This window comes from Tachysurus fulvidraco, chromosome 11 (genome assembly GCF_022655615.1).
Source record: "Tachysurus fulvidraco isolate hzauxx_2018 chromosome 11, HZAU_PFXX_2.0, whole genome shotgun sequence".
NCBI classification, from domain to species: domain Eukaryota; kingdom Metazoa; phylum Chordata; class Actinopteri; order Siluriformes; family Bagridae; genus Tachysurus; species Tachysurus fulvidraco.
Window position 1 is genome coordinate 14,554,846 of NC_062528.1, and position 27,782 is coordinate 14,582,627.

At 37.2% G+C, this 27,782-nt stretch overlaps 5 protein-coding genes across 8 annotated transcripts in view; 3 read left to right on the forward strand and 2 right to left on the reverse strand.

Annotated features, from left to right (window-relative positions):
- The first annotated feature begins 132 nt into the window (after positions 1–132).
- Positions 133–3,476, forward strand: trappc4 (trafficking protein particle complex subunit 4). Its single transcript, XM_027147851.2, has 5 exons — positions 133–344; positions 1,340–1,514; positions 1,636–1,739; positions 2,580–2,706; positions 2,802–3,476. Exons 1-5 carry the CDS (start codon positions 134–136, stop codon positions 2,878–2,880), a joined length of 696 nt encoding a protein of 231 aa, XP_027003652.1. The 5' UTR covers position 133; the 3' UTR covers positions 2,881–3,476.
- On the reverse strand, positions 3,215–9,858 carry slc37a4a (solute carrier family 37 member 4a). Of its 3 annotated transcripts, none has more exons than XM_027147849.2 (9): positions 9,724–9,858; positions 8,586–8,872; positions 7,971–8,203; positions 6,466–6,709; positions 5,224–5,382; positions 4,942–5,027; positions 4,738–4,851; positions 4,336–4,474; positions 3,215–4,171 (listed from the first exon to the last, which is right to left on the reverse strand). In XM_027147849.2, exons 2-9 carry the CDS (start codon positions 8,731–8,733, stop codon positions 4,005–4,007), a joined length of 1,290 nt encoding a protein of 429 aa, XP_027003650.2. In that variant the 5' UTR covers positions 8,734–8,872; positions 9,724–9,858; the 3' UTR covers positions 3,215–4,004. The 3 variants fall into 3 exon arrangements, with proteins under 3 accessions (XP_027003650.2, XP_027003651.2, XP_047676689.1); XM_027147850.2 differs by lacking the exon at positions 9,724–9,858 and adding an exon at positions 9,031–9,304; XM_047820733.1 differs by lacking the exon at positions 9,724–9,858 and adding an exon at positions 9,006–9,109.
- A 100-nt stretch (positions 9,859–9,958) lies between these two features.
- si:ch211-261a10.5 (potassium channel subfamily K member 13) lies at positions 9,959–13,572 on the forward strand. Its single transcript, XM_047820732.1, has 2 exons — positions 9,959–11,308; positions 12,232–13,572. Exons 1-2 carry the CDS (start codon positions 10,948–10,950, stop codon positions 13,182–13,184), a joined length of 1,314 nt encoding a protein of 437 aa, XP_047676688.1. The 5' UTR covers positions 9,959–10,947; the 3' UTR covers positions 13,185–13,572.
- A 388-nt stretch (positions 13,573–13,960) lies between these two features.
- Positions 13,961–21,028, forward strand: calm3a (calmodulin 3a (phosphorylase kinase, delta)). 2 transcript variants are annotated; one of them, XM_047820458.1, is made up of 7 exons: positions 13,982–14,089; positions 14,123–14,153; positions 17,543–17,573; positions 17,921–18,064; positions 18,207–18,313; positions 18,574–18,709; positions 19,907–21,028. In XM_047820458.1, the coding sequence occupies exons 2-7, from the start codon at positions 14,151–14,153 to the stop codon at positions 19,933–19,935; spliced, it is 450 nt and encodes a 149-aa protein (XP_047676414.1). In that variant the 5' UTR covers positions 13,982–14,089; positions 14,123–14,150; the 3' UTR covers positions 19,936–21,028. The 2 variants fall into 2 exon arrangements, with proteins under 2 accessions (XP_027002640.1, XP_047676414.1); XM_027146839.2 differs by having other exon boundaries at positions 13,961–14,153.
- A 2,440-nt stretch (positions 21,029–23,468) lies between these two features.
- Positions 23,469–27,782, reverse strand: part of ptgir (prostaglandin I2 receptor) — a 28,853-nt gene continuing 24,539 nt past the window's right edge. The window contains exon 3 of the mRNA XM_027146824.2: positions 23,469–23,611. Within this exon, the coding sequence (XP_027002625.1) occupies positions 23,489–23,611 (123 nt within the window). The 3' untranslated portion in view covers positions 23,469–23,488. The remainder of the gene's footprint in view (positions 23,612–27,782) is intronic.

The following is a 27,782-nucleotide window of genomic DNA, read 5'->3' on the forward strand; positions in this document are numbered from 1 at the left end:
ATTTATGTTGTATTTAAATTATATAATAAATAAAAGAAAACAATAAAAAATATCAGAAGTTGCATAACGCCTCGGTGTTATCTTATTTTGACACTGTAATTGCAGCGTGGTCACGTGATGCGTGTCACGTGATATGTGTCCGCATCAGCTGTTCATTCTGAATCGCGAGATGGCGATATTCAGTGTTTATGTTGTGAACAAGGCCGGTGGACTTATTTACCAATATGACAATTATGTTCCTCGGTCAGAAGTGGAGAAAACGTTTAGCTTTCCACTTGATATAGTACTCAAGATTCATGACGAGAAGGCGGTGGTTTCGTTTGGCCAGCGGGATGGAATCCGAGGTGGGCTGTGAGCAGATGCTAACAGGCTAATTTAGCTGTATATTCATGTGTTTGTTGCTAACAGGCTAATTTAGCTGTATAGCTGTGTGTTTATTGCTAACAGGCTAACTTAGCTGTATGTCTGTGTTTATTGCTAACAGGCTAACTTAGCTGTATATTCATGTGTTTATTGCTAAAAGGCTAACAGCTGTATATCTGTGTGTTTATTGATAACAGGCTAACAGCTGTATATCTATGTGTTTATTGCTAACAGGCTAACTTAGCTGTATAGCTGTGTGTTTATTGTGTTTATTGCTAACAGGCTAACTTAACTGTATGTTCATGTGTTTATTGCTAAAAGGCTAACAGCTGTATATTTGTGTTTATTGATAACAGGCTAACTTAGCTGTATATCTGTGTGTTTATTGCTAACAGGCTAACTTAGCTGTATAGCTGTGTGTTTATTGTGTTTATTGCTAACAGGCTAACTTAGCTGTATATTCAGGTGTTTATTGCTAACAGGCTAACTTAGCTGTATGTCTGTGTTTATTGCTAACAGGCTAACTTAGCTGTATATTCATGTGTTTATTGCTAAAAGGCTAACAGCTGTATATCTGTGTGTTTATTGCTAACAGGCTAACTTAGCTGTATAGCTGTGTGTTTATTGTGTTTATTGCTAACAGGCTAACTTAACTGTATGTTCATGTGTTTATTGCTAAAAGGCTAACAGCTGTATATTTGTGTTTATTGATAACAGGCTAACTTAGCTGTATATCTGTGTGTTTATTGCTAACAGGCTAACTTAGCTGTATAGCTGTGTGTTTATTGTGTTTATTGCTAACAGGCTAACTTAGCTGTATATTCAGGTGTTTATTGCTAACAGGCTAACTTAGCTATATATCCATATGTTTATTGCCGACTTTTAATTGTCATCCACTTGTACATTTCGGTCAAACAGATTGTACAGGTATGAATTACTTTTTTTTTTTTTTGTCGTCGTCTTGTTTCTCCTGCAGTTGGTCATGCTGTGCTTTCTATCAATGGAGTGGATGTGAATGGCAAATACACAGCAGAAGGGAAGGAAATACTGGAATACTTGAAGGATCCATCAAACTATCCTGTTTCTATCAAGTTTGGCCGAGCACGACTAACTTCCAATGAGAAACTCATGCTGGCTTCAATGTTCCACTCGTAAGTACATTTAATTACCATACAAGATGTTCTATTTTCCAGTCAAGACATGGTAAACTTTAAAAACTGTTGCTGCAAAGTCTATTTTTACGTAACCTATTTTTACTGAACCTGTTTGTAGGCTATTTGCCATTGGGTCACAGCTGTCTCCTGAGGCCGGCAGCTCAGGTATCGAAATGCTGGAGACAGATGTGTTTAAATTACACTGTTTTCAGACACTCACAGGTAAGCATAATGTACTATATATATTTGATAGCTAGATAGATCCAACTTTATTGTGATTGCATAGTACAGATACACAGCGATGAAATGCAGTTTGGCATCTACCAGAAGTGCAAAGAGTAGCAATTGTTAAAAAAAAAATGCAGATAAATGTACAGTATGTAATATAGATATATATGTACAGTAAATAAATATAAAGGCTAAAGTAAATGGTTCTTAGGCTATGGCATTTAAAAAAAATTGTGCAGACAGTTTTGTAAAAGAACAAGTAGAAGGTTATAAGTTTATGGCATTAAAAAAGGTGCAAGCTGAATAAGCAAGTCTACTAAACATATATACACACACATACATGAATTTGAAATATTATGCAGAATGTACAGTAGGGTGTATACATAGGTACACATAAATACAATAGTGCAGATGTATGTAAGTACAATATAGAGAATGAGGTGTATAAAAAGGCAGTAAAGTGTTTGAAGTGCATGGCATATAAGTGAAATAAATGTAAATCGTTCTAGATGAGGTTGTCTGAAAAATGCCATTAAATGTAAATATTAAATAAGTAAGGAATAAAATACATGGGAGTGTGATGTAGGAAAATCCTCCAGCCCATTATAAGTGCCAGTTTTTTAACAATAGAAAGGATGTTCTATGAGTAATATTTGTTTACTGGACTGTTTCTTAACCCAGTACCCAGTGTCACTTCTAATTGAGATTTACCAAACACCTTAAAAAAATCTGTTTAATAGTATTTCCTTTTCTCAGACAGATGAGGTAGACGAGTTAGGACAAATTATTAATAATAATAATATAAATAATTTAGATTCAGTCTCACTTTCACAGGGATCAAGTTCATTGTGCTAGCAGACCCTCGCCAGTCTGGTGTCGATGCGCTCCTGAGAAAGATCTATGAAATCTATTCAGACTTTGCCTTAAAGAATCCTTTCTACTCCCTGGAGATGCCCATCAGGTTGGTGCTTTAGGGTTACATATGTAGTTTATTCTTTGGCATTACCATTATCATCCAAAAGCAGTATTTATGAATATCGTTTCATTTTATTTCAGATGTGAACTCTTTGACCAAAATCTAAAGAGTGCTCTGGAAGTTGCAGAGAAGGCTGGTACTTTTGGGACAGGTTCATGAGCAGAAGAGCTACATGTTTGATGTAACACTGTTTAGGTTCGACAACCAACTGTATATAATGGATTATTTCCTGTTATGTGGAATACCCAAAGCATCTTTGAAAAAAAAAGGTGGATAAACCAGATGTGTGTTAATGGATTAAGTCAGTGGGAGCAGTTACAGCAAATGGACCAGATTTTTTGGAATGGCAGAAACAAAGTACTTATTTATTGGTAAAAAAAAAACAAAAACTGTCTTGTGTTTCTAGCACCATACTGTACAGTATGTTCCAACTTTTTCTGTTCCAAGTTACCATGCCATTCCACTGTAAGATTTGAAATCAAACTTCACAATCCGGTGTTTAACATCTTTATTTAATATAAATGTTTTCATTGTGTTATTGAAAAACTTCCAGTTACATAACACCACATACAACATTATAGTAACAATAAAGAGGTAGAACCATGTTAAACTGCCTCAATTCAGTTGGAGTTGTAAAGCCTCTTTCACAGTTATCTAAATGACAAGTTAGTCATGACATGCCGGAAGTGGTTTTGACTTAAAACTTGGAATGATTAAATATAATATGTAAATAATAAAATACCTTTTCACCTGTTTGTTCTGTATCAAAATACTGACTTTATAATTACATCTCAAACTATTCACTATGGGTTGAAAGTAGAAAAGTTATTTAGAGGATTAAATACAAATTATACATACAATTATGCATCCTAAATTCTGTTTAAAGGAATGTTTTGGGGTTGTTGTTTTTTTTAATTGTAAGCCCTTAATTTGCTATTAAACAAAACAAAGTGTGTGTATATAAACTTTGACATGGTGTTTAAATGTATGTATTTGTTTCTTCCAGTTTCCTCAGATGAGAGCAAGTTTCCCTAAAGAAAAGAATTCCCTTTAAAAGAATGTTTTTTTTAAAAAAAAAGAAAAAAAAAAGTGAAATAACCAATTTCATCGGATGATACAATTATTTGTTTTTACAATACTAGCATAAAACATTAAACTGTACTTACAGTTTAACAAAACACTTTACACTGAACATACCGGCGCTGTTCAGGTTTATGGAAATTGTGAGTTTTTAACAACAAATTGAGTTTTATATTCAAGACAAGCTCCAGTATCATCAAAGATCAATCAGTCTTCTTCAGAGAACGTCCCATCTTGGTCTGGATGTTACGAAGAAGGAAAAAGCTAACCGTAGTGATGACGCAGGTTACTTCTGCGACCCAGAATGCTGTACCCCAGCCATAGTGTTTTGCGATAGTGCTAAATGGTAACCCAGACAGAAAACCTCCAACTGGCAAGAAAACAAATCCACCAACACATCTTTAAAATGTTTCTGCTAAAATATTCATTAGCTATTTGTTTAATATGAATATTCATATTTATGAAAGAAAATATTAAGAGTTCAAGCCCCATGAGCGTCATTTACATTTTAGTAGTTTCATTGCAAGAACTTACCATTTGCCATCAAGGCTACGATTGCATGTGATGTTCCACAGTAGTTGGAAGGAGCGCTCTCATTAGCAATGACTCCAAATAGAGCGATTGGTCCATAAGAAGAAAAGCCAAAAACAGCACCCAGAGAGAGAATCCAAATCTGTGTGGTAGTTTAAACAAGTCAAATGTTACTGCAGTTTTCCATATTGGCTGAATAAATTAAAGAACTCCATGTTTCAGACTTAATAAGTTATGAAGCAAGTAAGTGTGAGTCCTACATGTCAAACATGTGAAATAATATCAGTCCAATTTGCAAAACCACAAATGCAGCATTACACATATACTGATTTATGCATTTTCAGAACGTGATAGTCGTAGAAATATAATCTCTGTTTTAAATGACTGAAAATGTCCTAAACTTACATTTGAGCTTTCCTGAGTGACAGTGGTTCGGAAGAGATACATGGAGACATACATTCCTGCCATCATTGACAGTAGAAGACCATGCCGTGGATTACCGTATGCACGCAGTCCTTGCTAGATATTACAAAAAATAATACAGAACACTTTTCTTCAAGACTATTTTTAATAATAATAATGTCTCCGAGCCTGAAAATCTGAACTCACCCGTGCTACAGCCCTGTCTGACAGATATCCAGCAACTAAGCTGCCCACCAACCCTCCAATCTCCAAGGCACTCATGTAAGAACTGCCTGTGAAAAAGTCAGATTCATGTCACACTTCAAGCTATGAAACCTTAATATCAGGGCTGTTTTCTCATGTTAAAATAAAGTATGGCATATTTTGATTCTTGCAAATACAGCAGTTGAAAAATATCTGTAAAAAAGCGTTTGAGTATTCTGAATATTTTAAGCAAGGTAGATGCCTCAATAAACCAATCCACAGTACCCATCAGTGCTGACTGGCCCTTGTCCTGGATGAGGAAGAGCTGTCCCCAGTCTGTGCAAGCAGTCTTTACTCCAAACACTACCAGGTAGCCAAATGACAATACCCACAAATAGGGTGACAGAAGGAACTCCTTCAAGGTGCTCTCATTCATATTAGAGACTGAAATCAGACAAAAATATAATTTTTTAAAACATGACTGATTTATGTGCAGAACCTCAGAACAGAGGAACTAAAATCCTCTTTAATTGAAACATCAGTATGCCATTATCTCATGTCATGAGATAATGGCATACTAATGCTTGTGTGATGAACACTGGCTCGACACACAGTAAAAGTAATTCTAATTTTTATTCCAGAGTTGTTAAACATCACCGAATCAGACTCAGAATCAGATTCTCATATTAGTAGTCCCATTAATGAAAATGAATAATTCAGAATTGGAGCTACAGTAGATTTACAAAAAAGAAAAGGAGGAGAAGACGACTGAAGCATTCTTTAAAGCATTAAATGTTAATGAGCTATGAAAATGTGCTATGTACATTTCCATAGATGTTTACCATGGAGTAATGTTCTGGGATAGATTGCTGTCTTGGTACAAAAAAAACACAGCAGAATTTTGCTTGCAGTAAGATGACACATGCTACAGATTTAGTATTCCAGTGAATGCAGTGGGTCTAAATCTACAGTAACAAGTGACTTTTTGCTAAATTCTGCATGCAACTGAAGTGACTCTTAGAAACAGTTTTTTACTTTTGACAATAAGCTGATCACAGTGAGGAGTAACCAAGCAAGGTTTGAATTAAACTCTGACCAAAACAAAGATCTGCTTTGATACAGCTTCTATGAGTGAGTATATTTTACTGTGACCTTCAACAGACTAACTCTGATCTATTACACAGATTCCAATGCTGTCCATGTTTACCTCACATGAGGGATACATTGGTACAGAGTCAATTACTCAACTGTCCAAGAGCAGGCATTTTTCTCATTGAAAAAACAAACAAAAAGTAGACTGTCTATAAAATCTTTCAGTCACCTTCATATTTTTTTCTAACGTATCAAGTATCAGGAAGTGGCCATGTTCTGGTGGCAAGCTGCTCTTATCAACTGATTTCTACTAAGAGCTTGTAAAGATTTGAAATGCCCTAAATCAGCAAAAACTGGAACACTGCTTAATGCAAGCAAAGCATACTAACACAGATTGTTTGTGTATGTTATATAAACAGACAAACATGATCAAACCTGCTTTGCCTTTCTTTGCGTTAATCTCTATACTGGGCAGTCCAACGTCTTTAGGCTCATTATGGATCACCAGTAGACAGACGACTGATATGACTAAACATGTCAGGCCTGAGATGGATAGAGTAGACCTCCAACTGTAGTTGTCAGCCAGAAGCGTGACAATGATTGGCCCCAGTCCACCAGCTAGGTTCATACTGCAGGACAGCACTGCCCACCACGTCCCAAACTGAGAGGGCTCAAACCACTGAGGAAATGAATACAGAGTTATTCATGGTAAATTCAATCATTCCTTTAAAGTCATACTCATAAATGGTTGTCAAGAGCACCATAGCTTTTGGTACATTAAACAAGAAAAGCATTCAAATTATTACACTGGCTAAAGCTCCAGGTAATTAACCTTATCCCTTAAACTAACTGGTAATTTCACCCACCATGCATTTTGCATGTACAGTGTCCCTGCTGTGCTAAAAATGATCAACCACATAAATAATATCTGAGCAGTGGTGAACATGTTCCATTTATTAAGAGTAGAGAATGTTCTGTCAAGCTGTGTATAGTAACGGTGTAGACCATTGCCAATATCTCCATCTGTACTGTGCTCCTAACATTACTCCAACAACTTTATCTGCATTGAAAAATGGAGGTATGGTAAAGATCAGCAGTGTCCAATCTTATCTGGAAAGGGCCGGTGTGGGTGCAGGTTTTCATTCCAACCAAGCAAAAGCCACACCTGATTTCACCTGTTTAATCAGTTGTTCTTAGCTTTTAGTAGACTTTGGTGTGGCTTCTGCTTGGTTGGACTGAAAACCTGCACCCACACTGGCCCTTTGTGGATAAGATTGGACACCGCTGGTATAGATAGTAATTTTTTATTTATTTTTACATGTGAACCCTACCACTATGCCCCACCTGTTATAATGCCTGTATGTTTAAGATTTTCTTTTAATAATGATGGCCAACATTTATAACAATAAAAAAAACAAACACAACAAAGCTACACTCTAGATAAATCATACACAAAATCCCAGGCCAGAATAATCATCGCTAAGGAAGCGTTTATCATCTTATGATGAAAGACAAAAAATATAAATAGTGCACCATTTAATCATATCTCTGTATGTATATGTTTAGAACACATTTTCTGTTCACAGGATAATAGATTTGTATTGTTTCATCCCTGTGTATTACAACAGATGGGCTACATTTAGTTTTTTAACACAGTATGTCCAGTGGGGATAGTCCATAGAGTCCCAATGGAAATCTATGGGATGAAAATTCTCCTCAATAATAAAAAAATTGAATAAGGCAGAAACCACAATGCTTTACTTGTGATGGGCCCCAAAATTTCTACTGAGACCCTGCCTATTGTAGGTTTGCTTGATAAAATTAATATGCCGTTCCATACATGGTGAGTTAAGTACCTACATACAATTATCATACTTTTTAAGATTCTGATGCAGCCACAGCAGAGGTTTAGCAGTTTATTACTGATAATAAGTCCATACCTTACGAAGCACTTTCCCACATGGTGGCCATCCAAATCCCTGGCCAAGTCCATTCAGGAACCAGAGCCCAGAGAACATGGCCACAGTGGAGGACTGTGAGAACAGAATGTTGATGCCACCCACCATGAAAAGGCCACTGGAGAAAAGCCATCGTGCACTTATCTGATCGGAGAGCACCCCACTAATGAACTTGCTGATAGCATAGGCCAGAGACTGGCTGCTGGTGATAAGACCTGTGACATTCAAAGGTAAAACAAAGAATTCTTTATTCTGGCATGGAGAGTCATTATATATAATAATGAGTCTCTGAAATGTGCGAGACAGGATATGAGAAAACGATGTCATCTCTCATTTCAGGTTGGCTTAACTGATGTCAACTTTTGTTTTAAGATAATTAGAAGTGCCGACCATACAACATGCACAACTACAACAAAGCCAAAGGTCTGAGATTGATTGTATTGGTGGAAAATGGAAAGTTAACCCCACTCTCAACTTACTATAGACTTATTAGGTAAAGGTTACCAGATAATTGTGGATGTACTCAAGCTGAGAACGATAAGATGCATACAACATTAGTGTAAGAATAACTAGTTTGATAAAATGATGTGCTCCTACCCAAGTCATCTTTATCCAACTTGATCTCTTGCATTATTGAAGGCATTACAAAGGAGAAGGTCTTTCTGTTGAAGTAATAGAGTGTATAGCCCACAAACATGGCAAGGAAAATAGTAGTCCGGTAGTAGCCATATCCAGACTTCGCCATAGTGCTTTTGAATTATCCAGCAACAATGACAAATGAGCCTTCAGAACTGTTTCTAGCCAAATACAAATGTTAGTGGTCAACACGTTTAGCACACAGAGATGAACTTTGCATCAGGATCCACTGAGCACTGCAGAATGCACTGGAATGAAGAAAAAGTTGCAATCAATAGAGGTTAATGGTCAACCTGGAGGTGTACTGTCTCACTCGGAGGATGGATTCTGAAATAAATCCTTAGTCATATCAGACATAACATGAATGTAGCATGAACGTACTATTTCCTACTGTACACACTCTCACCTCTTCATCTCGTGCAGTGAAATGCTGTCCGATTTTAGTGCAGGCTTAAAGTTCAACATGGATTCGTATTAACAATAAGCTACAGCTCAGGAGCTTAATGATTTACTTTGGGGTCCAGTCTTGCTATGAGATAGGCCTGATCTCTGGGGCGTGAACAGACCAGCAAGTCAGGTTGGCTTTAAAGGTCACAGTTTGTCCTGTGGGAATGTTTTAAGGCTGTAGCTAATCTTAGCTGCTTGCTTCTTAGGTTTTATTGATAATATTTACATGACTGAGCTCATGCACACACTCACTCATGCACGTAAATGCAAAATGCAGTCAAAATGCAATTTATTTATTTAACAAAAAGGTAATTACAAAGATTAATATGCAGGTTGTTCAGAGTGGATTTTACCTTTAATGGTAGGACACGTGACAAACTGTATGTGATATAAATGACTGTGATTGTGCATAAAATGAAATAAAAGTTAATCTACTTCAACGTTAATGAATGTTTCACGCCTGTATCACGTTTCACGTATCAAAAAAATCATCACATCTGTTAGGCAAAGGACTGTCAGCAACAACACATGGTTGCATCTAATGAATTATATTATAAATATATAATGTTGTTTAAAAAAAAAAAACAACAAAACTATTACACCCAGATAATAGTAGTTTAGGAATCGGAAACTTCCGGGAAGTAAAATTTACCTCAAAAGCAGACATTTTGTACCCTAAAACTCCTCGGCAATTTAACACGTTCAGGTCATAAATAAACTTTGTGTTATCAGAATCTGGTCCTGAAGCTCAAACGACAATAAAAGTTCCTTGAGCTGCTACAATGTTGTCGCCCTGTCACTTCATACAGAGCTGATGCATCATGGGTAATGTAGTTCTATGACGTCATGGGCTAAAAGCAATTCCTGTTATAATTATGCTAGGTTTCATAGCTGTTTTGAATAGTAGCAGATTGTAAATTAACATAAACATATACATCTATTTCATTAATTATATACAATTAAATTGTAAATAAAAAATTTAAATGAAATTAAATAAAATAATTTGTGAAATGCAGAATAGCTTTCGACTACCTAAGGTACGTTTATGGCATTTAGCAGACACCCTTATTCAGAGTGACTTACATTTTTATTTATTTTCAATTTATACAACAATGATCAATTAAGGGTTAAGGGCCTTGCTAAGGATCCCAACACCGGCAGCTTGGTGAACCTGGGATTTGAACCCATGACCTTCCAATCAGTAGTCCAACGCCTTCTCCACTAATTTACAAACTCCCATTTTCATAACATCAATCATAACATTTTCTAAATAGATCAAATTAAAAAGGAAGGTTTGATACCTCTATTTTTACTGGACATCATGTAAGGAAACAATTACACTGTGATAAATGCAGTCTGTTGTTGAAAGATGTTAAAAACCTTGCATGTAAATTTCCCACAACTTCTATAAGGCCTAATCAATTTGTGACAATGTTCGACACAGTGCATATGTTCATTATGAGCATGTATTTGTGAAAGCTTTTGATATTTGTGTGATCTCTGAGATGGTCTCTAACTGAAGCAGTGTTATTGTGGATCAGAGAAACACCTTTACAGAGATGATGTACTAGCCTTAATATTGTTACCTGCAATATAACTGTAAAATAAGCCTCATAAACCATGGATAGCTGAGGTTAATTGTGGGCTTGTAAGACTAATAAACGTCATTTATGTACATAAGCACTGTAGGAACATGTGTTGCACAGCTGTGTCTCAGTGTGACTTTCTGCTATCTGCACTGTATTTCTAACAGGTAATGATAAATATAGACCCTTGACTTGAGGATAGAACTGAGGGCAGTGCTGGAAATTAAATATTATTTATACAGCTTTGAATTTTTCCATCTTGTATTCTGTAATTGATCTTTAATTGTGCAATGATTGTGCACACACCGAAGTTCAACAGGGAGAGCAGCTGCTGTAGTTGCTTGTGGCCGTGGGTCAATATAGACATCGCCCGCATATTGTTACTGGGATTAGTCCTAGTCCTGTACATGTTCTTTGGGGCTGCTGTCTTCTCAGCCTTGGAGAGACCATCAGAGCTTGTAGCACACAAGATATGGGAAGAGAAAATAGGTGACTTTGCACAGGAGCACAGAGTGAGTCTGCAAGACCTACATATACTGCTGAAGGACTATGAGGAAGCTAATAATGCTGGGGTTTGGGTGCAAGGTGAGAGAACTTTCTGGAACTTTCCTGGAGCCTTATGCTTTGTGGCAACTGTAATATCCACCATTGGTAAGTAGTAGTGCAATGTACATATTCTTTCATATTATTTATGGGAGCTTATGAAAAAAAACCAATGTCCTATGAAATTTTTTGTGAGATAGTCCCTACAAATGTCTTAGTTCCTACAAATGTAATTACTATAATTATACTTTTAATATATAATTATCATCTATAAATAAAAGTTTTATTACTAAATGTTTACTGACCAAAACTTGTGTGCAATACATGTACTTTTACATTTATGGCATTTGGCAGATGCCCTATACTGAATGACATACAGAAGTGCTTTGTCTCTGTTCTCATCAATACTGGTTCACTTGGTTAGAGACTTAGGATACCATCAACCTTAAACTCTGTCAAGTCAAGATTGATGACATGATATGTCTTAAAAGCAGTTATCTTTGGTTACACTGCTTCATGTTGATTTTCTTCACATAATTCCAGCTTTATCTTTCCTTCATCTGGTTGCTAAGTCTGTGAACCAGGGCTATAAGATTCCTTGTTTAAAGACAGTTTATTTGCTGTAGGTATATAATCTTAAGGATCCATTACCGATTTAGAAATTTTAGATTGTGTTCTGTTTAAAGGGAACTTTCTAAAACAGCCAATCCTTTCTGTAAGGGGAGCACTAACAGTTGCATACAACAGGTTGGGCCAAAATACAATAATTTTGTGTGATTTTTTGGTTTCCTTCAGGTTCTCTCACTATCCAGATACATGCAGGTAGGCAGGCTGGCTATGTAAAATTGCCCCGAGATGTGAATGTGTATAAATGGAACAGCATAACGTTCAGTTTGAATGTTCTGCTTCAACACTGGGTCATGATTTATAGTAATATGTTAGTACTGTAATGATTGTTATGTTTGATATTTTGTGGGAAAGTCCCTTCTATACCAGATTTCTGATTATTGATTATCGATTACTGTTTTTAGGATATGGACTGGCAGCGCCATCCACCACCTATGGAAAGATCTTCCTCATTATATTTGGGCTGGTAGGATGTGCAGCAGCCATCCTCTTGTTTAATCTCTTTCTGGAACGTGTCATCACTCTTGTAGCACATGTGTTGTGTAGATGCCATGAGCGCAAATTGTGGAGCAGTAGGCAAAATACTGCTACTTCTCATTTCACCATACAACCAGGTGGCACATCTCATGGGCAGGAGTGCTGGAAGCCTTCAGTTTATGATGTAGCACTAATTTTGTTGGTAGTTTGGTTTCTGGTAGCATGTGCTGCATCAGGACTTTACTCTGCTGTGGAAGGTTGGAGCTACCTGGAGTCGATATACTTCTGCTTTGTGACTTTCAGCACTACGGGCTTTGGGGACATGGTGAGCGGACAGCGAGGGCACTACAAAGCAAACTATTTTTACCAGATTTCCAACATCTTAGTAATCTTTCTTGGTGTCTGCTGTACCTATTCTCTATTTAACCTTATTGCAATAATGATCAAAGCAATGTTGAACTGGATCTTGGGCAAGCTGCTGTGTTTGAATTGCTGTTCGGGGACTATTTTTAAGAAACACCAGCCTGTTCAGCTCTGCTGCACTTGCTTCATGTATCCTAAAGTTGAAACATCTCATTCTCAACAGCTTCCAATCACTGCCGGCTGTTTCAGCCAACACTGGAACTGCCATGTGGTAAAGCGAAGCCAAGGGAAATGCAGATGTGCTGGTTCTACATTACCGACTGTGTGCCAAAGTGAAATGCGTGTCACAGAAAAAATACATTTCTGGGAGCACAAGGTGCCAATGGATCATGTGACAGAAAATTCACATTATGTGACTAGCAGCTGTCCACGTTGTCAACATAATAGTCTACCTGAGGTGATGGGTGGCATAGCCATGTTAAATAACTACCTGCAAGAGACAAGCCGTAATGTCTAATCAGCTACTTCTCCAATTTAAGGACATTCAGATATGAGAATTACTGAACAGTTTCATCAACTATTCCAGTTTCTAGACTGTATAACTTCGATCCAACTGTTTCTGCAGCAGAGGGACATGACCAGTCTGTTCATTCAGTCGTAAATGATATCAGTATTCTGAATATGGAGTGTAGATTCAAAAAACTGAAAGAGAAAAAAAAATATATATATATATACACTTATATATAAAACTTATATACGTTATATAATATGTAATATTGATGACTACATTTGTAACAATCTGGGTTTTAGTGTGTGTGTGTGATTGAGAGTGAGAGAGAGAGAGAGAGAGAGAGAGAGAGAGAGAGAGAGAGAGAGAGAGTGTGTGTGTGTGTGTGTGTGTGAGAGAGAGAGAGAGAGTGTGTGTGTGTGTGTGTGTGTGTGTGTGTGTGTGAGAGAGAGAGAGAGAAAGAGAGAGTGTGTGCGTGTGTGTGTGTGTGTGTGTGTGTGAGAGAGAGAGAGAGAGAGAGAGAGAGAGAGAGAGAGAGAGAGAGAGAGAGAGTACTGTACATCTGAGATTCACAACAACCCTGACCAGGATAAAGATAAACTAATTAACGAATGAATGAATGAAAACGAATGCTGTTCTATGTCATGCAAAGAAATAAAAAAAATGCAACAAACTATTATTCTTCTTCTTGTTGTTGTTGTTGTTGTTATCTTTAAAGTTGTCTTTTGTTAATGAATTACGTCATTTAGCGGAGGGATACAGTGTGAAAGAGGGCGGATCACCTCCTCCTCCTCCTCCTTTTCTTCCTCCCGGTTTGCGGTTTGTTAGAGGAGTTAGAGAGCTTCACCTCAGTTTCCGGTCCGATATTTTAAGACGTTAAGTTTACCGAGAGCTGTGTTTAACACCTGACCGGATAGAGAGTCCTATCTCAGTCTGATAAACCCGGGTCTGTATTTACTGCGGATATCAAACACAATGGTAAGTAAGAGGATCTGCGGCTTTATCTTACAGTAATTCAGTAAATAAAACATCAGCACAGACACAGAACTAAGCTGTAAAACGCGCTAATTGTAATGAATGTTTTATTTGTTTACTCTGTGTCAATGAGACGTTGAGCTGCGCACACAGAATTTAAATATGGCTGCTGTGGACCAGCCAGTACAGACGACATCTTAGGGAGGAAGATATTAGTTAACCAACTCGCTTAAACTGTCTTAACGTGACTCAGTTAGCGTATCTGGCTAACCGTTACGTTAGCTTGCTCATTTTACGTGCTGTAAACTCGTCTCCTTTGGGTGTGCGAATTAATAACAGGCGGGTTAGCTTCCTCGGGTTAGCAGTTTAATTGAGGTAACAAACCCGACCCTGACATTGCTAGGTAACGAGCTAGCTTTCTAGAAAATTCCACCGGCTACATGCTAATGCTAACGCGCTGGCTAATTTCCCCACGCGCAGTTATGATGAATAAAACATTTAATAGTTTTTTCTGATATATAGAGGATATTATTAATCCCGGATAAAGTTACTAAAATATATAATTGTTGTTTAAAGTGAAGCATTTTGCACAGCACTTTAATATAATGGCTTTAGAAACTGCATACAAATGTGATTTGAGCTAGCTGGCAGCCTCCCCTCTTCCTCCTCCTTCTCCTCCTCCTTTCCTCTGCATTGAACCAAATCATCTGCAGCACCCTGACACTGGATCTGCAGTAGAGGAATAAACAGAGGAATAAAGCAGCTGCCTTTTAGGGCTGAAGTGAACGAGTTAACTCATTAAAAATGGATCTGACTTCACTTAATCTACAGTGTGACCTAAACAAGATCTTCATATCTAAATGGACTGTCAGGTCTGTCCCATCAAACCTAGGCCTACACACTTGTGTACATTATAGGTAGCATCTCTCCATCATTAAGTGCTCCTAAAAATAAATACTGGTGTTTCAAATACGCCTGAATCTGTTGTCTTGGAAGCCTGTTTAATGGAATAAATCAATAGCTTGGATATATTCTGCTTTTAATTCATAGCTTGTCATATTAAAGGAAACTATTTATTTATTTATTATTTTTTGATGAGTCATCCTGTACGAGTCTTGTGTCTGTTTAATGAAACACTTTCTGGGACGTTTGTCCCATGTATTGCTCTACATGAGCAGCTTAATAGCAAATATGGTTTGTCGATGTGTCTGGCTGTAATTTGGTGCACTGTTCCCTTTTCCAGCCCTCTCTTGTGTTTAGAAACATAACAGTTTATCAGTAGCATTATTCTGGCTTTGTGACATTAAGGCGTCTCCTTCATTAAGAGTGTGTGATATCGTTTCATCTAACGTTCGGATGTTTCAGATTCCTCCCCACTGACCTTCTCCCTCTGACCCTCCATCTGTCTGTTACTCATGGATGACCTCGGCTCAAATGTGCATAGTGTAACTCCAAACACACATGGCATCTCATTGGCTAGGAAACGACTATCCTTATTGGATAGTTGTGGGTGAGAGAACATAGCGGTTCACTGTAATTGGCTAGTTCACATGTTAGTCTGTGTTCTCTGAAACACTGTTGGCTGTTTTGGGTAATATTCAAGCACTTAAACATGCTGAGGTATTGTTTCAAATGGAAAACACGTTGTAGCCAAATGCTATAACATTAATGTCCGTTTACTGGAAATAAGCCCTAAACCTTGTTCCAGCTTAATAATGGTCCTGTGCACAAAGCCAGCTCCATGAAGAGCCAAGGTTGGAGTGGAAGAACTCCAGTGCCCTCCAGTGATCTACACAGAGCTGTTACCTCAACCCCAATGAACATTGTGATGATCTGGAACACCGTCTACACACCAGGCCTCCTTGTCCGACATCACTGCCTGGTCTCACTACTGCTCCTGTGTGCAAATGAGCACATAACTGCTCATACAAGTGTGTTGGTCACAGCTTTCAAATTTTGTCTTGTGATCATGTGAAAAAACAAATGTTGTCAGTGAGAGCAACTGCACATGATACAACATACAGCAGATCAGAATTTGTATCAACCTGGCTGTCTTCCTCAAAAAGGTGGTTTGAGGTTCCAGTTACTTGAAGATGGTGATCGGTTCCAGACAACAGAATTGGTTGAACGTCTCTTGCTGTTTTTTTTTCTTTTTTCAAGTTTCACAATGGCAGAAAGAATTTTATTGCCAGCAGATGAGACATAATATAAAATTCAATATGAATTTGTTCGTATATTCAGAGAAGGTGTGAAAGTACCCTTCCAGATGAGCCAAACGTTCAGAATAGAGAGTTTATAGCTATATATACGAGAAGGCTATTGTAGCATTGTTCCATTGCGTGGATCTTCATAGTGAAGATGCTACAAATGTTTGGTCAGTTGATTGCATGCAGATTAAATGCCGTGTGTGGAAGAGCACTATCATCTGATACGACACTGTTTGTGGCATGTGAGACAGGTGCGTTATGTTTTTCTAGGTTGGTTTTGAGCTGTCACTGATTTTAAACTGGCTAGCCATGTTTAGCTGGGTGCAGGAAAAAAACTGGACCAGAGCTAATTGTGAGCTTGCTGATAATTCCATGCTGCCAGGTACATTTAAGTTCACAGTCTACATCTGCAATACAGGCACGTTCTGCTGAAAGGCAAGCCTGAGACCCGTCAGGATTCAGTCATTAAGACGCTGTTTAAAGTCTTTGATCAACATCTGGCTTGTATAAGGGAACAGAAACAGTCGAGATGTTATTTCCTATTTACTCACAATCCTTTACATGGCGCATGCGCAGTAAACATCCATATCGTCTTTGAAAGCTACATTATTTAAATCTTAATAGCTTAGATACTGCAAATACTTGCTCAGATGTATACAGATTGTATATTTGGATTTGTCTTGTGTTCAGTCATATCTGGTTAGTTTTTGCATGATCTGGTTTTTTGAGAAGACATTGTGTGAGTGGAGGTACAATGTCAGTTATTTCTACAATAGATACCCTTTATTTGCCCTTCTGTAAAAGAACATCAGCAAAAACACAAGTCACTTCTTTTGAAACACCACAAAGAGACAGTCAGAGGTGTCTAGATGATGGCGGAGGGAAAAAAACATGATGTTGCTTTGGGCTGAAACATAGAAGTGTGTAACTAAGTAAAGCACAGAGTGAAGCCACCCAATTTTAGAAGCTGATTAATGAACTGTCGTAGAGAAGTGCTATAATTTTACGTGTGCTACATCGGTGACCCTTTTAGTGGCACTCGCTAATTATACTCAGAGTGGCTATTTCAAGATGGAGAGAATTTATACATGTCCTTCATTACACTCAGAGTTGTACGTGTGTGGGAGTTCAGCACAACTGGAGTCTGATAATGACACTGCATTTATCATTTTCTCATTGCTACAGGCAGATCAGCTGACTGAGGAACAGATTGCAGGCAAGTAGATGCTTTTAGTTTTTATGCCATGACATGACTAATATTTTTGATGTGCCTAAAAGACCTCTGTTCTCCTTGAACACACAAACATCACACCCCCCCCCCTCTTCTTTCATAAAAATAAATGTATAGAATAAATATTTAAACATATTTAAACTTCCATGCAAACAGAATAGAAAGCAATTTTGTTTCTTTGTTTTAACATAAACGTGCTATTTACAAATGAATATTTTTTTATTTGTACCTAGAAAATCTGTTGATTTTATTTATACGTTTGTATCAATATGAGGCTGCACAAAATATTTGTTTGCTGGTACTGAGACTAAAGACTTGATCTAATCCACCAGAGTTCAAAGAGGCATTTTCCCTCTTCGACAAAGATGGAGATGGCACCATCACCACCAAAGAGTTGGGAACTGTGATGCGCTCACTTGGTCAGAACCCCACAGAGGCTGAACTGCAGGACATGATCAATGAGGTCGATGCTGATGGTGAGACTGCAGTACAGCAGTTTTATGCTTACCTGCTAACTTCATTAAGCTGGCAAGATCTAGAGTATGTCAGCTTTATACATCATTTTTTATGACTTGTTTAGATTTGCCTTATGACAACAAAGTATGTTTTTTTCCTTAGGCAATGGAACAATAGACTTTCCAGAGTTTCTGACCATGATGGCCAGGAAAATGAAGGATACCGACAGTGAAGAGGAGATTCGAGAAGCCTTCAGAGTCTTTGACAAAGTGAGTAAATACCAATTAGCTAAAAGGCTGATTTATCTCACTAACCTGAAAATGCCTTATAGTACTTTACTGCAGATGATGTAAAGTCTCTCTCAGCATCAGATTCATTTATGGTTATATTTGAGAGCAATATAATTAAACAAGTTAAAGCTTGTCACCTTCTCACCAGTTATTTATTAAACATTTGAATGTGTTTTGTCGATGTTGGGTTTTAATTGTAATTGCTTTTGATTTATCTTTTACCATTCCATGTCTACTAGGATGGAAATGGCTATATCAGTGCAGCCGAACTGCGCCACGTCATGACTAACCTTGGCGAGAAGCTGACAGACGAGGAAGTTGATGAGATGATTCGAGAGGCTGACATTGATGGTGATGGGCAGGTGAATTATGAAGGTAAGCTGGTTGTATCTGGCACACACGGATTCTGACCTTTTCTTACAGTGAACACTAGTTGTTAGACCTGTCACTTCACTTTTGCTTCTCATAATATCACCTAGATATTCTTTTGTACTTGTGCACACATGTTGAGGCAGGCATGTAGTGGCAAATGGCACAGTATTTGCAATAAATAACTGTTCTACAGCCATCTTTCTATTATGGTGAATTTAGACACGCTCCTTACTACTGAATCTTAATTTGAGCAGTTGGCAGACGTTGTTATGCTTGGTGATCAGATTCATCTGAAGATTCATCACGAAGATTATGTTAGAATTGATGTTGGAAGCTACAGTGCTAACTTACTTAAGCTTACACAAGCTTTCCAACAGTCTGGAAACAGCATAGAGCAGGACCGCAAACACCACGTAGAGAAACATGTCTCAGTGACAGACACACAGATTCCATCTGAGCTTAAGACTTCTCTAACAAAAAAAAGAGGAGCTCTATCAGAGAGAGAGAGAGATTTTTATGGATTACTACCCTTACTGGCTTGGATGGATTGTGGTTTCACTGGGGCACAGATGAGCTCCGAATTAAATTTTTTCTTGTTGCGATCATCCACCAAATCTCACTTCCCTCTATATAGGTTTCATACTGCACCACTGATTCTTCCCACATCGCCAAATATTAAGCAACTAAGCCACAGTGTCTTTCTCATGGTCAAAATAGGGCCACCAAGATTTTGTGTTGTGCATCTGCTTTCACCTACACCTGGAACACCATGGTGACTTCCTACTAGAGCAGATCTGCTGGCCCCAAAATTACAAACTCTCAGCCAGGTTAGCTGTGCCTCCAAAGTCCATAAGAATGAATGGTGAATTGAGGTCTGTGACTTATAAGTTCAAGCAATACTCTTTGTATTGAAACAAGTCTTGCATGACCTTATCTTCCATCAGAAGTTTAATTCCTTGACTTGTATTTGTTTAACACCGATTGAATTCGTTTTTGTCAAAGCCATGTGAAAGATGTGTATGTATCTTAAATGTTGATTTGTATTATGCTAGATCAAAATCTGATTGTCTGGATACTTGCACTGATAATTTAATCATAACACTAAATCATAACATTAGTGGAAACAAATTTGAAACCATTGAACTGATCACACAACTAATCTGTTGCTTTTTTCTGTTTTTTATTTTTTTTATTTTGCAGAGTTTGTGCAAATGATGACTGCAAAGTGAAGGCTGTTTTCCATTTTGTCTCTCTTTTTACATCGCTTGTCCTACTAAGATCACTTTGTCTTTAGAAAATAACTGATCAGAAGTTTACTTCAGTGAAAATACAGAATTTCAAATTTTACAGATACCAACCGAAATAAAACTAGTGTAATTTGTTGAGAAAAATCGCAGCAGATGTGAATGGACCAAGCATAACTGCATGAGCCATTTCGGAACAGACTTCTTTGTCTGCCACAATTTGAAGACCGCAGCACTTAAAAATGAAATGACATACATGTGTAGGCTGTGGTCAACGTTTCTCTTCAAAAACGTTTCAAATAACCGAATAAACTGCGGCTTAATAAAAGCTGCATTCAATTAGATAACAATTGCATGCGCCCTTTGTGGTGAAGTCATGCTTCGACTCTTATCTCTACTGCACTGATCCAGTCTAAAAATTAAAAGGTAGCACAACTGGATGTTTATACACAGATACTGTATTATACATCATAATGTGTACAAAAAAAACATCTTCAGATTATGTATCACTGAAGTTTGATGCTACTGAGCAGAATTTTCATGTTGGCCAGCAGCTAGATTTGACTGGTTGGTCTGTTGTAATGGGCGGTTGTGTGTGCTGGCTCAAAACTTTACACAGGCACTGATGTATAAAGTACATGGACTGAAGAGCTGAATATAGGTTGACTAATGCAAATGGTGTGACTGAAAATATGGAGATTAAGTCATCAATGCTATTTATCAGTGTTGAGCTTTTTAAATGTAACGTTTTCCACCGTGCTTGTCTGGTGAACTTTGCATCTCCTGTTGTTGTAATAGCATGATCTGTGTGTTTGTTTTAATCATGGTTTTGAGATGTGCCATATACTCTTAAACCACAGTCTTCTCTCAAAACTTTTAGTGACTTAGGACATATATAAACCGATGAATATGTACACACAAAATTATTTGCATTTTGGTGTTGAAACAAAAAGTATGTTCATTTACAGACGGAGATGCCACTCCTATAACTAATCGTTTGTCTCTTGCTTTTGTGGGTTCGTCAGAGCTTCTTGTTCAGTCTCTAAATCTCATCTGCGCTTTGCTTGCAGTACGACTGGGGAAAAAACAACAACAAAAAAAACAACAACCAGGGTCCATTAGAGCAAGACAAAGTTGATTTAGTATCACTTATACTAAGTAATGTTGGCTTTGAGGGTCTTTATTATTCCAGTGATCTTACTGTGGGTGATGCAGAATTATACTGTTCTACTCAGAGAGGTACTTTTAATGGTTTTTGTCCAGGTGTACAAATGATAGAGGATCAAAGATTCAACATGTGAAAAGTGTATGAATAATATGCACATTATATATATATATATATAATGTTTTCCAATAAAAAAAAATAAATGTATACTTTATGCTTGCATTCATGTTTTCACTGTCTCTTTTCTGCAGTTCCTTTGTTTGTCTGGATTGTCTACTTTTTTAAGCTGTACTATTCACTAGAGAGCCGTGGTAAATGAAAAGCTCAGAGTCTTGACAAGACACGGTGCACTTGTGCATGTTTAGCCAAATATGACACAAGATGCTTTCCTATTTTCACTGTGTGCAGAAGGAAATTTTAGAAGTTTAAATAAGTTTTCTTAAGGATTATATCCTGATGGAGGTTTTTATATTTCTATTACTATTCTCAATAGAAACTTTGTCATTTCAAAAGAGAAATAGTGGAATTTCTGCAGTTTATTGTGGAAATCTCTGGTCCTGTAATATCCAGTCAACTATTGTGCACTTTTCTTCATATTAAACAAGATTAAACTATTATCTGAGCTTGATAGGGGCACTTTTTCCCTCTCCCAGCTTCTTCACTTGTTTATAGTGGACACAAAACTACAGCTTGGATTTTTCTTGGATGTTCCACACATTCATTAATTTACCTTATCTTCAATTGTTTGGTCTGGGTCGGGTTACTGTGGATCTGCAGCTCATCACAGTGACGGGGCATCACAAAGCAAATCCGTCTTTATTTTAGCAAAGATAGATGCATGTTTTTTGAAGGTGGGAGTAACCCAAGCCACGAATTGAACCAGGGACCCAGAAGCTGAACTAACCACGCTGACAAAATGAGCAGAATAAAGTGAATTATTACGGTTTAAAATTTTTTTTTTTTTTATGAAAAATGTGTACATTTAGCCTGTTTATTTTATATACATAATAAACTTAAGTTACTAGCTGTAGGTTCATACAAAGAAGTAGTGGCTGAAAGTCTCTCAGACATTGACTGAAGGATTACTGAAAGGAACTACTGGTTTCTTTAGCAAGCATGGCCCTTAACCCTCAGTCGATTGGACAAGACAATAAGCTGTTTGTTGTAAATTGCTTTAGATAAAAGCTAAATGAAACAAGTGTTCCAGCTTATTGAGACAAGCACTGTCTGAACGTGGTTTAGATGCTCAAAACCATGATTTAATTACTCCAGTTATGAGCTCAATATTGGCAATAATGTTTGTACATAGTGCACCAGAGGGAGCTGTTCTATTAGTTTTATGTACAGAATTGTATCTCCTCTTATCAGTGACAAGATATAGTTATCACTCTAAGTGATGATGATGCTCAGAATTAGTATAATTTCCAAAGGCTTGGAAAAACTACTGGGAATTTATACCTAAAAGAAATGTATACTTACTGTATATGTAGGTCAATCATACGTTTTATACGTCATAAGTAAAACTATCCAGATTAAAATGTACACAAGTGAAGGTAAACAGGCACACAAAAAGAATCACATTAATTTAACAGAACTTGTATTACTTAAAACCGATAGACGTTGATTATTATCTTAAAGCGACTCTGCCATTTTGCTTGAACACCTTCCCCAACCTCACATGTAAGACTAACACTACTTACTGATAATAAATTCATCAGAAATATGATATCATAAATAACCATAGCAAAATATAGCCATTAAACTTAAGTTACGAATTAGAGAAACTTTCCAGAAGATGCTTTTTTCCAAATTACATGGAGTTCATCCCTTTTAGGGGTGTTAAATGAGAGCCCTCAGGTGTGGTTTACTCCAGCAAGTTGAATTGAAAAAAAATTAGGATAGAGCCAGGAGTCTTCATCCTCACTGCAGTTATGTGACTTATTGATATTCAGATTGACAAGGATGACTTTATTGTTAGCCACAATGTGTAGTGAGACAGGTCACTGCAGTTTTTTTTTTTTTTTAAGTCAGGGTCTATTTCTCTACAATATACCGTCGTAAGCTATCAAAAGAGGAGACCTCTGAGATCTCTGACATTTTTAATGAGTATTCAAGATCTAACTAAAGTCAGAATGCAAGAAATAACAAGTTTTTGCTTCATTAATTACAAGTATTCCAAAACACTGAAGAAACATATAAGCATGCTAAAACAATTCTTAAGTATAATAACCTAGTACGATTACTCAATTTATGTACAATCGGATATATGTTATATATTTACTTGGCTTTACTCGGCTGCTTCACAGCTTCATGTCCCAGGTTCACTCCTGAGCTTAGCTTACTCTCTGTGTGGAATTTATATATAGGTTCCCCTCAGGTTCTCCAGCTTTCATCAACCTTGAAAAATATTTCTAGTCTAGCCAACGTGGTGAGGTGCGAATGGACAGACATCCCATCTGCCCCGAGATACCATCTGCCTCTGGATCCAGCACATATCTGTCCAGAAAAAAAGTGATTAATTAATAAATGAATGCTGCTTAGTCAAGTCCACCATGTTTTTTAATTCATTTGCTTTACTTTGTGAAAATCTAACCAGAATTTTCGGTATCCTGTGCAGACGGAGTAAACTATTTGAGAGATATCTTCTGCACATGGATTCTCTCGTGTAGGTCTAGCTAGCAAAGGACATGTTTGGACCCACAACAATTGATCTATATGTGTGAGGAAAAACCTCTACAAGAGAAATGAGAAGGAACCATCACAGATTACAGGAAAGCTGATGCAAAGTCACTTAGAAAGTGTAAATCCAAGCACACCTGGAAATAATAAATAAGGTTGGAAATTAGCACATAATATGGCCACCCACAATCACAGTGGAAAAAAAGAGTAAATTTTTCCCTGATGTTGAACCGTAAAGGCCGCTGTTGTGACTGTGGGGAAAAGATCTATGTAGGCTATGTGGTGTTCTCAAAGCTGCTGTCAGGTTTTATTGACTTTTGTTGCAAATGGTGGAGAAAACAAGTCAAAACACAGAACACACACACACACACACACACACACACACACACACACACACACACACACATTACTTTCAATATGAGAACATCACTTACGTTAAGGGAAACCACGGCATACTGCTCTAAGGCTGTCTCTAGCTCTTTAGAGTTCTCTGTAACTAGAAGTTTACTTTTTATGTGGTTGAAGATTTCTCGGTTCTCAGAACGCATCTTTGTGGGAGACATCAAGATTTTTTATATATATTTTTTTAAAGGATGACTCCGAGTTTATGAAACTGCCGAGTCTGCAATTTGATTCACTGTTTATTTTATAATGCAGTCAACCTATAATACAACCTATTAGGAACATTGTCAACTTAAACTGTCAATGTATTGTAACATGATGATGACCTCTTTGATTTTTTTTACACATCTCCTACCATTTACACAAACCTGAACTCTGGAAATGATATATTTAAAATATTTTTAACCAACATTCTAATATTGCACTGTATTTGCCAAGAGCCTGTTGGTAAACCAGTTTAACACACATGTGGGTAAACACAGTCTGACTAAAGCTAAATACTGCAATGTCATGTCCATCAAGCTGTTTGCTATGTAATCCAATATTGGCTGCCAAAGTATATGTGATTCTCCTGCACCATCACATCTTTTTGCATTGTACAGATGATGGCAAACACATTTTTTCCCATTTGCTTTCCAAGTTGGTTTAGAAAAAACCCACTAGTTAACTCACCAGAAACAAACAAAATAACGCGATGGATACCATTCAGTGTGCATTCTCAGGAACATGTTTAGCCTACCTCTGCGTCTGTTTGAACTGCTTCTCACGTGGCATCACGTGGCATCATGGCAGTGTAACACACTCAGAGGAAAGCAGTATCTGCCCTATTTCATATAAATGAACTCACAGTGCCCATCACTGGCTGCTATGATTGACAGGATCGAGAGAGTATATCAACCCTCCCACCCAGATGCATGGCAAACGTTATTCCCTTAGCGCCTGGCCACAGCTGCAGTCTTTCTCCTGCCAATACATTGTGAAGTTTAATGTAAAAGTCTTTTTTACTTTTTTTTTTAAATTTACTTTAAGGGCATGTTGGTTTACAATACCGGCTGGAACAACCTGCATAAATGTCATTTGCAATCCAGACAGATCTGATGATTATTAAGACGGCCGAATTCTCAGAATCGTAGAAAGTCAAGCACTGATTCCTAAGAGTGATTTATTTCTAAATTGCTCAGCCTATACTAAATAGATAGCCATAATGTCAGCTCTGTTTTGTGTGTATGGAAATTTTGTGATTGTTTCCAGTTACATTGGTACTATAATGTTAGCAGGTCTTTGAGATTACATTAAAAAATAAAATTAAAAAATTAAAAACTTGTAGGAGAAAAGTGTTGCTGTTTGGAGCTCAATTGTCAGACAGGGTTTAAAAAACCTACCTTAACCTCTTGTGGATGCTACATTAACTATGACACTGATTCTGAACATCTGAACAACACACTAACAGTTAATACATTATGCAGTTAGAAGACATCATGATTTATTATTGCACTGTTACTTGGTGTTACCCAGAAGTAGTTCCTTTTAAAGTTTCCTCTCCAGGGAGTTTTTCCCTTTTTGTGGTCACCATGGTGTACATTTTTCATAAAGTTTGTGACTGAGTGACATGTTTCCTACTGAGGCTGACCTCAAACAGAGTGTCAATAAAGCTGAACAGAATTGTTGGCAGATTCAGATGCAACTCGGGCTGCTTTAATGAAAGCAGATGTTATTTTTGTCTTGCTCATATTCTGTACATCTGTTGAAGCATGTCCCGTCATGCCGGCGTATTTGTGGTGTGCTATGGACAAAAAACTTTGTTTGTGATTGTCAGAGGCATAACTGACTTTGCCTGAAAGCCCAGTTCCTGTATGCTGTGCATTCTTTTGTTTCATGTCTGTTTGCTTTTCCTCAGTTGCTGGCTGGTGCTTGACCTCTGTACCACCCTGCTGGAGGCATCAAGTCACTGCTTTTATTCAAGTCACTCTGTTTTCATTTGGCAGGCTATGATAGAACTACAAACCAGTCTGATTCATAATTTCTGACAGATATGTAGGACTGCTGACGGATTCCAGCCCATTATTTTGAAAATTGGTACTGTGTGTTCAGGGCTTTATATTCCCTGCTTTCACAAGTACTTTGACAATAGGAGCCGTGTCTGAGCCAGTCACACATAATCTAGCGAGGGAATATTTAAAAAACAACAATGGAGAAAAAATCCTGAAGTTGAATATAAGCTTATACATGAAAGCTGTTCAGATTCTGATGTAGAGTTTACTGCTGATATGTGGAAATTTCTTTTTCTATAGAACAATCATTTTACTTGTTTTTAATGTCACTTTTTTTATTGTGGTTGTTCTTTGAGGTTTTGATGAACTATTTACACTGACTGCAAATGTTTTTGGACCATTATATTTCCACATGTTGCAAGGAGAATACTGCAACCAGATCAATCAAAACTCAAATGATCCTTACTGATGTGTTCAGTAAATGACTAAGACCACTGCATAATTTTTGGAAGTGTTTATTATTTTTACAACTCTCCATGACTGAGCAAGTAAAATCTCACTTTTGCACTAAATGAAATCAGAAAAAGAATAGCAGACAAAACTAACACAGAACAGATGGAGCATTTATTATACATACAAAGACTTCACTGCTATATACACCACTTAGGATTTCCTTAACAAACACACAAAAATTAATTTATCAAATAACATCAATAGTATATTTCATAGATAACCAGGTTTACATTGATGTGTCACAGCAAGTGGTTGTTATATTGCGCTAAAAACATATCTACAAAACCTTTACTGTATACACAGTGTAGGATGTGTCTGTTTTGAACGTTCAGGAGACCAGCTGAACGCTTTCCACTGCCGGTACCAATGCTAGTACTTCCTGAACCGCTGCGTGTACAAAAACCACAAGACACATTTGTGAAAAATGTTCCAACAGCCAAATATTGAAGATAAAAGTATCTCCTGTTTACATCATGCTTTGTAGTTGTGATTCTTTCTGAGCTTTTGCATTGGGTTCAGCATTTGAAGCATCTGTACAGCACGTTGTCTGAGACAGACTATGAATTATAAGAGAAGTTCAGGAGACAAAACTGAGATGGTTCAAACACCACAAAAATGATTTTCAAGATTTAAACAACATAAATTATTCATAACACATGTTGTATTAAAATCTTTTCTTTGTCACATTATAAACAACGAACCACAGAGACCAAGTGACCAGCTAACGGAAAGTGCAAATTTTTGTCTGTGCTGAGAAACAGGAATAAAAACAACCACCGAAAAACATTTAACATTTGGTTTCAATAAATGAAGTTGGGCAAATGTGCTTTGAAATTATAATATCTTGCCACTTTTGAATAAATTTGTAGATTAAGAAGATATGGAATATTTATGGATGTGATGTACACAATACTGTTTAAAAGTTCAAATGAGAAGTTAATGTGTTTGAACTGCAGACAGTCAAGTCTTTGGAGCTAAATATAAAAAAAAAACTAAGAATAGGAAGCAGGGCCTTTATAACTCTATAGAGATTTTATATTACAATTCAATGTAATTTATTGTTCCACGACCAATGCATAAAA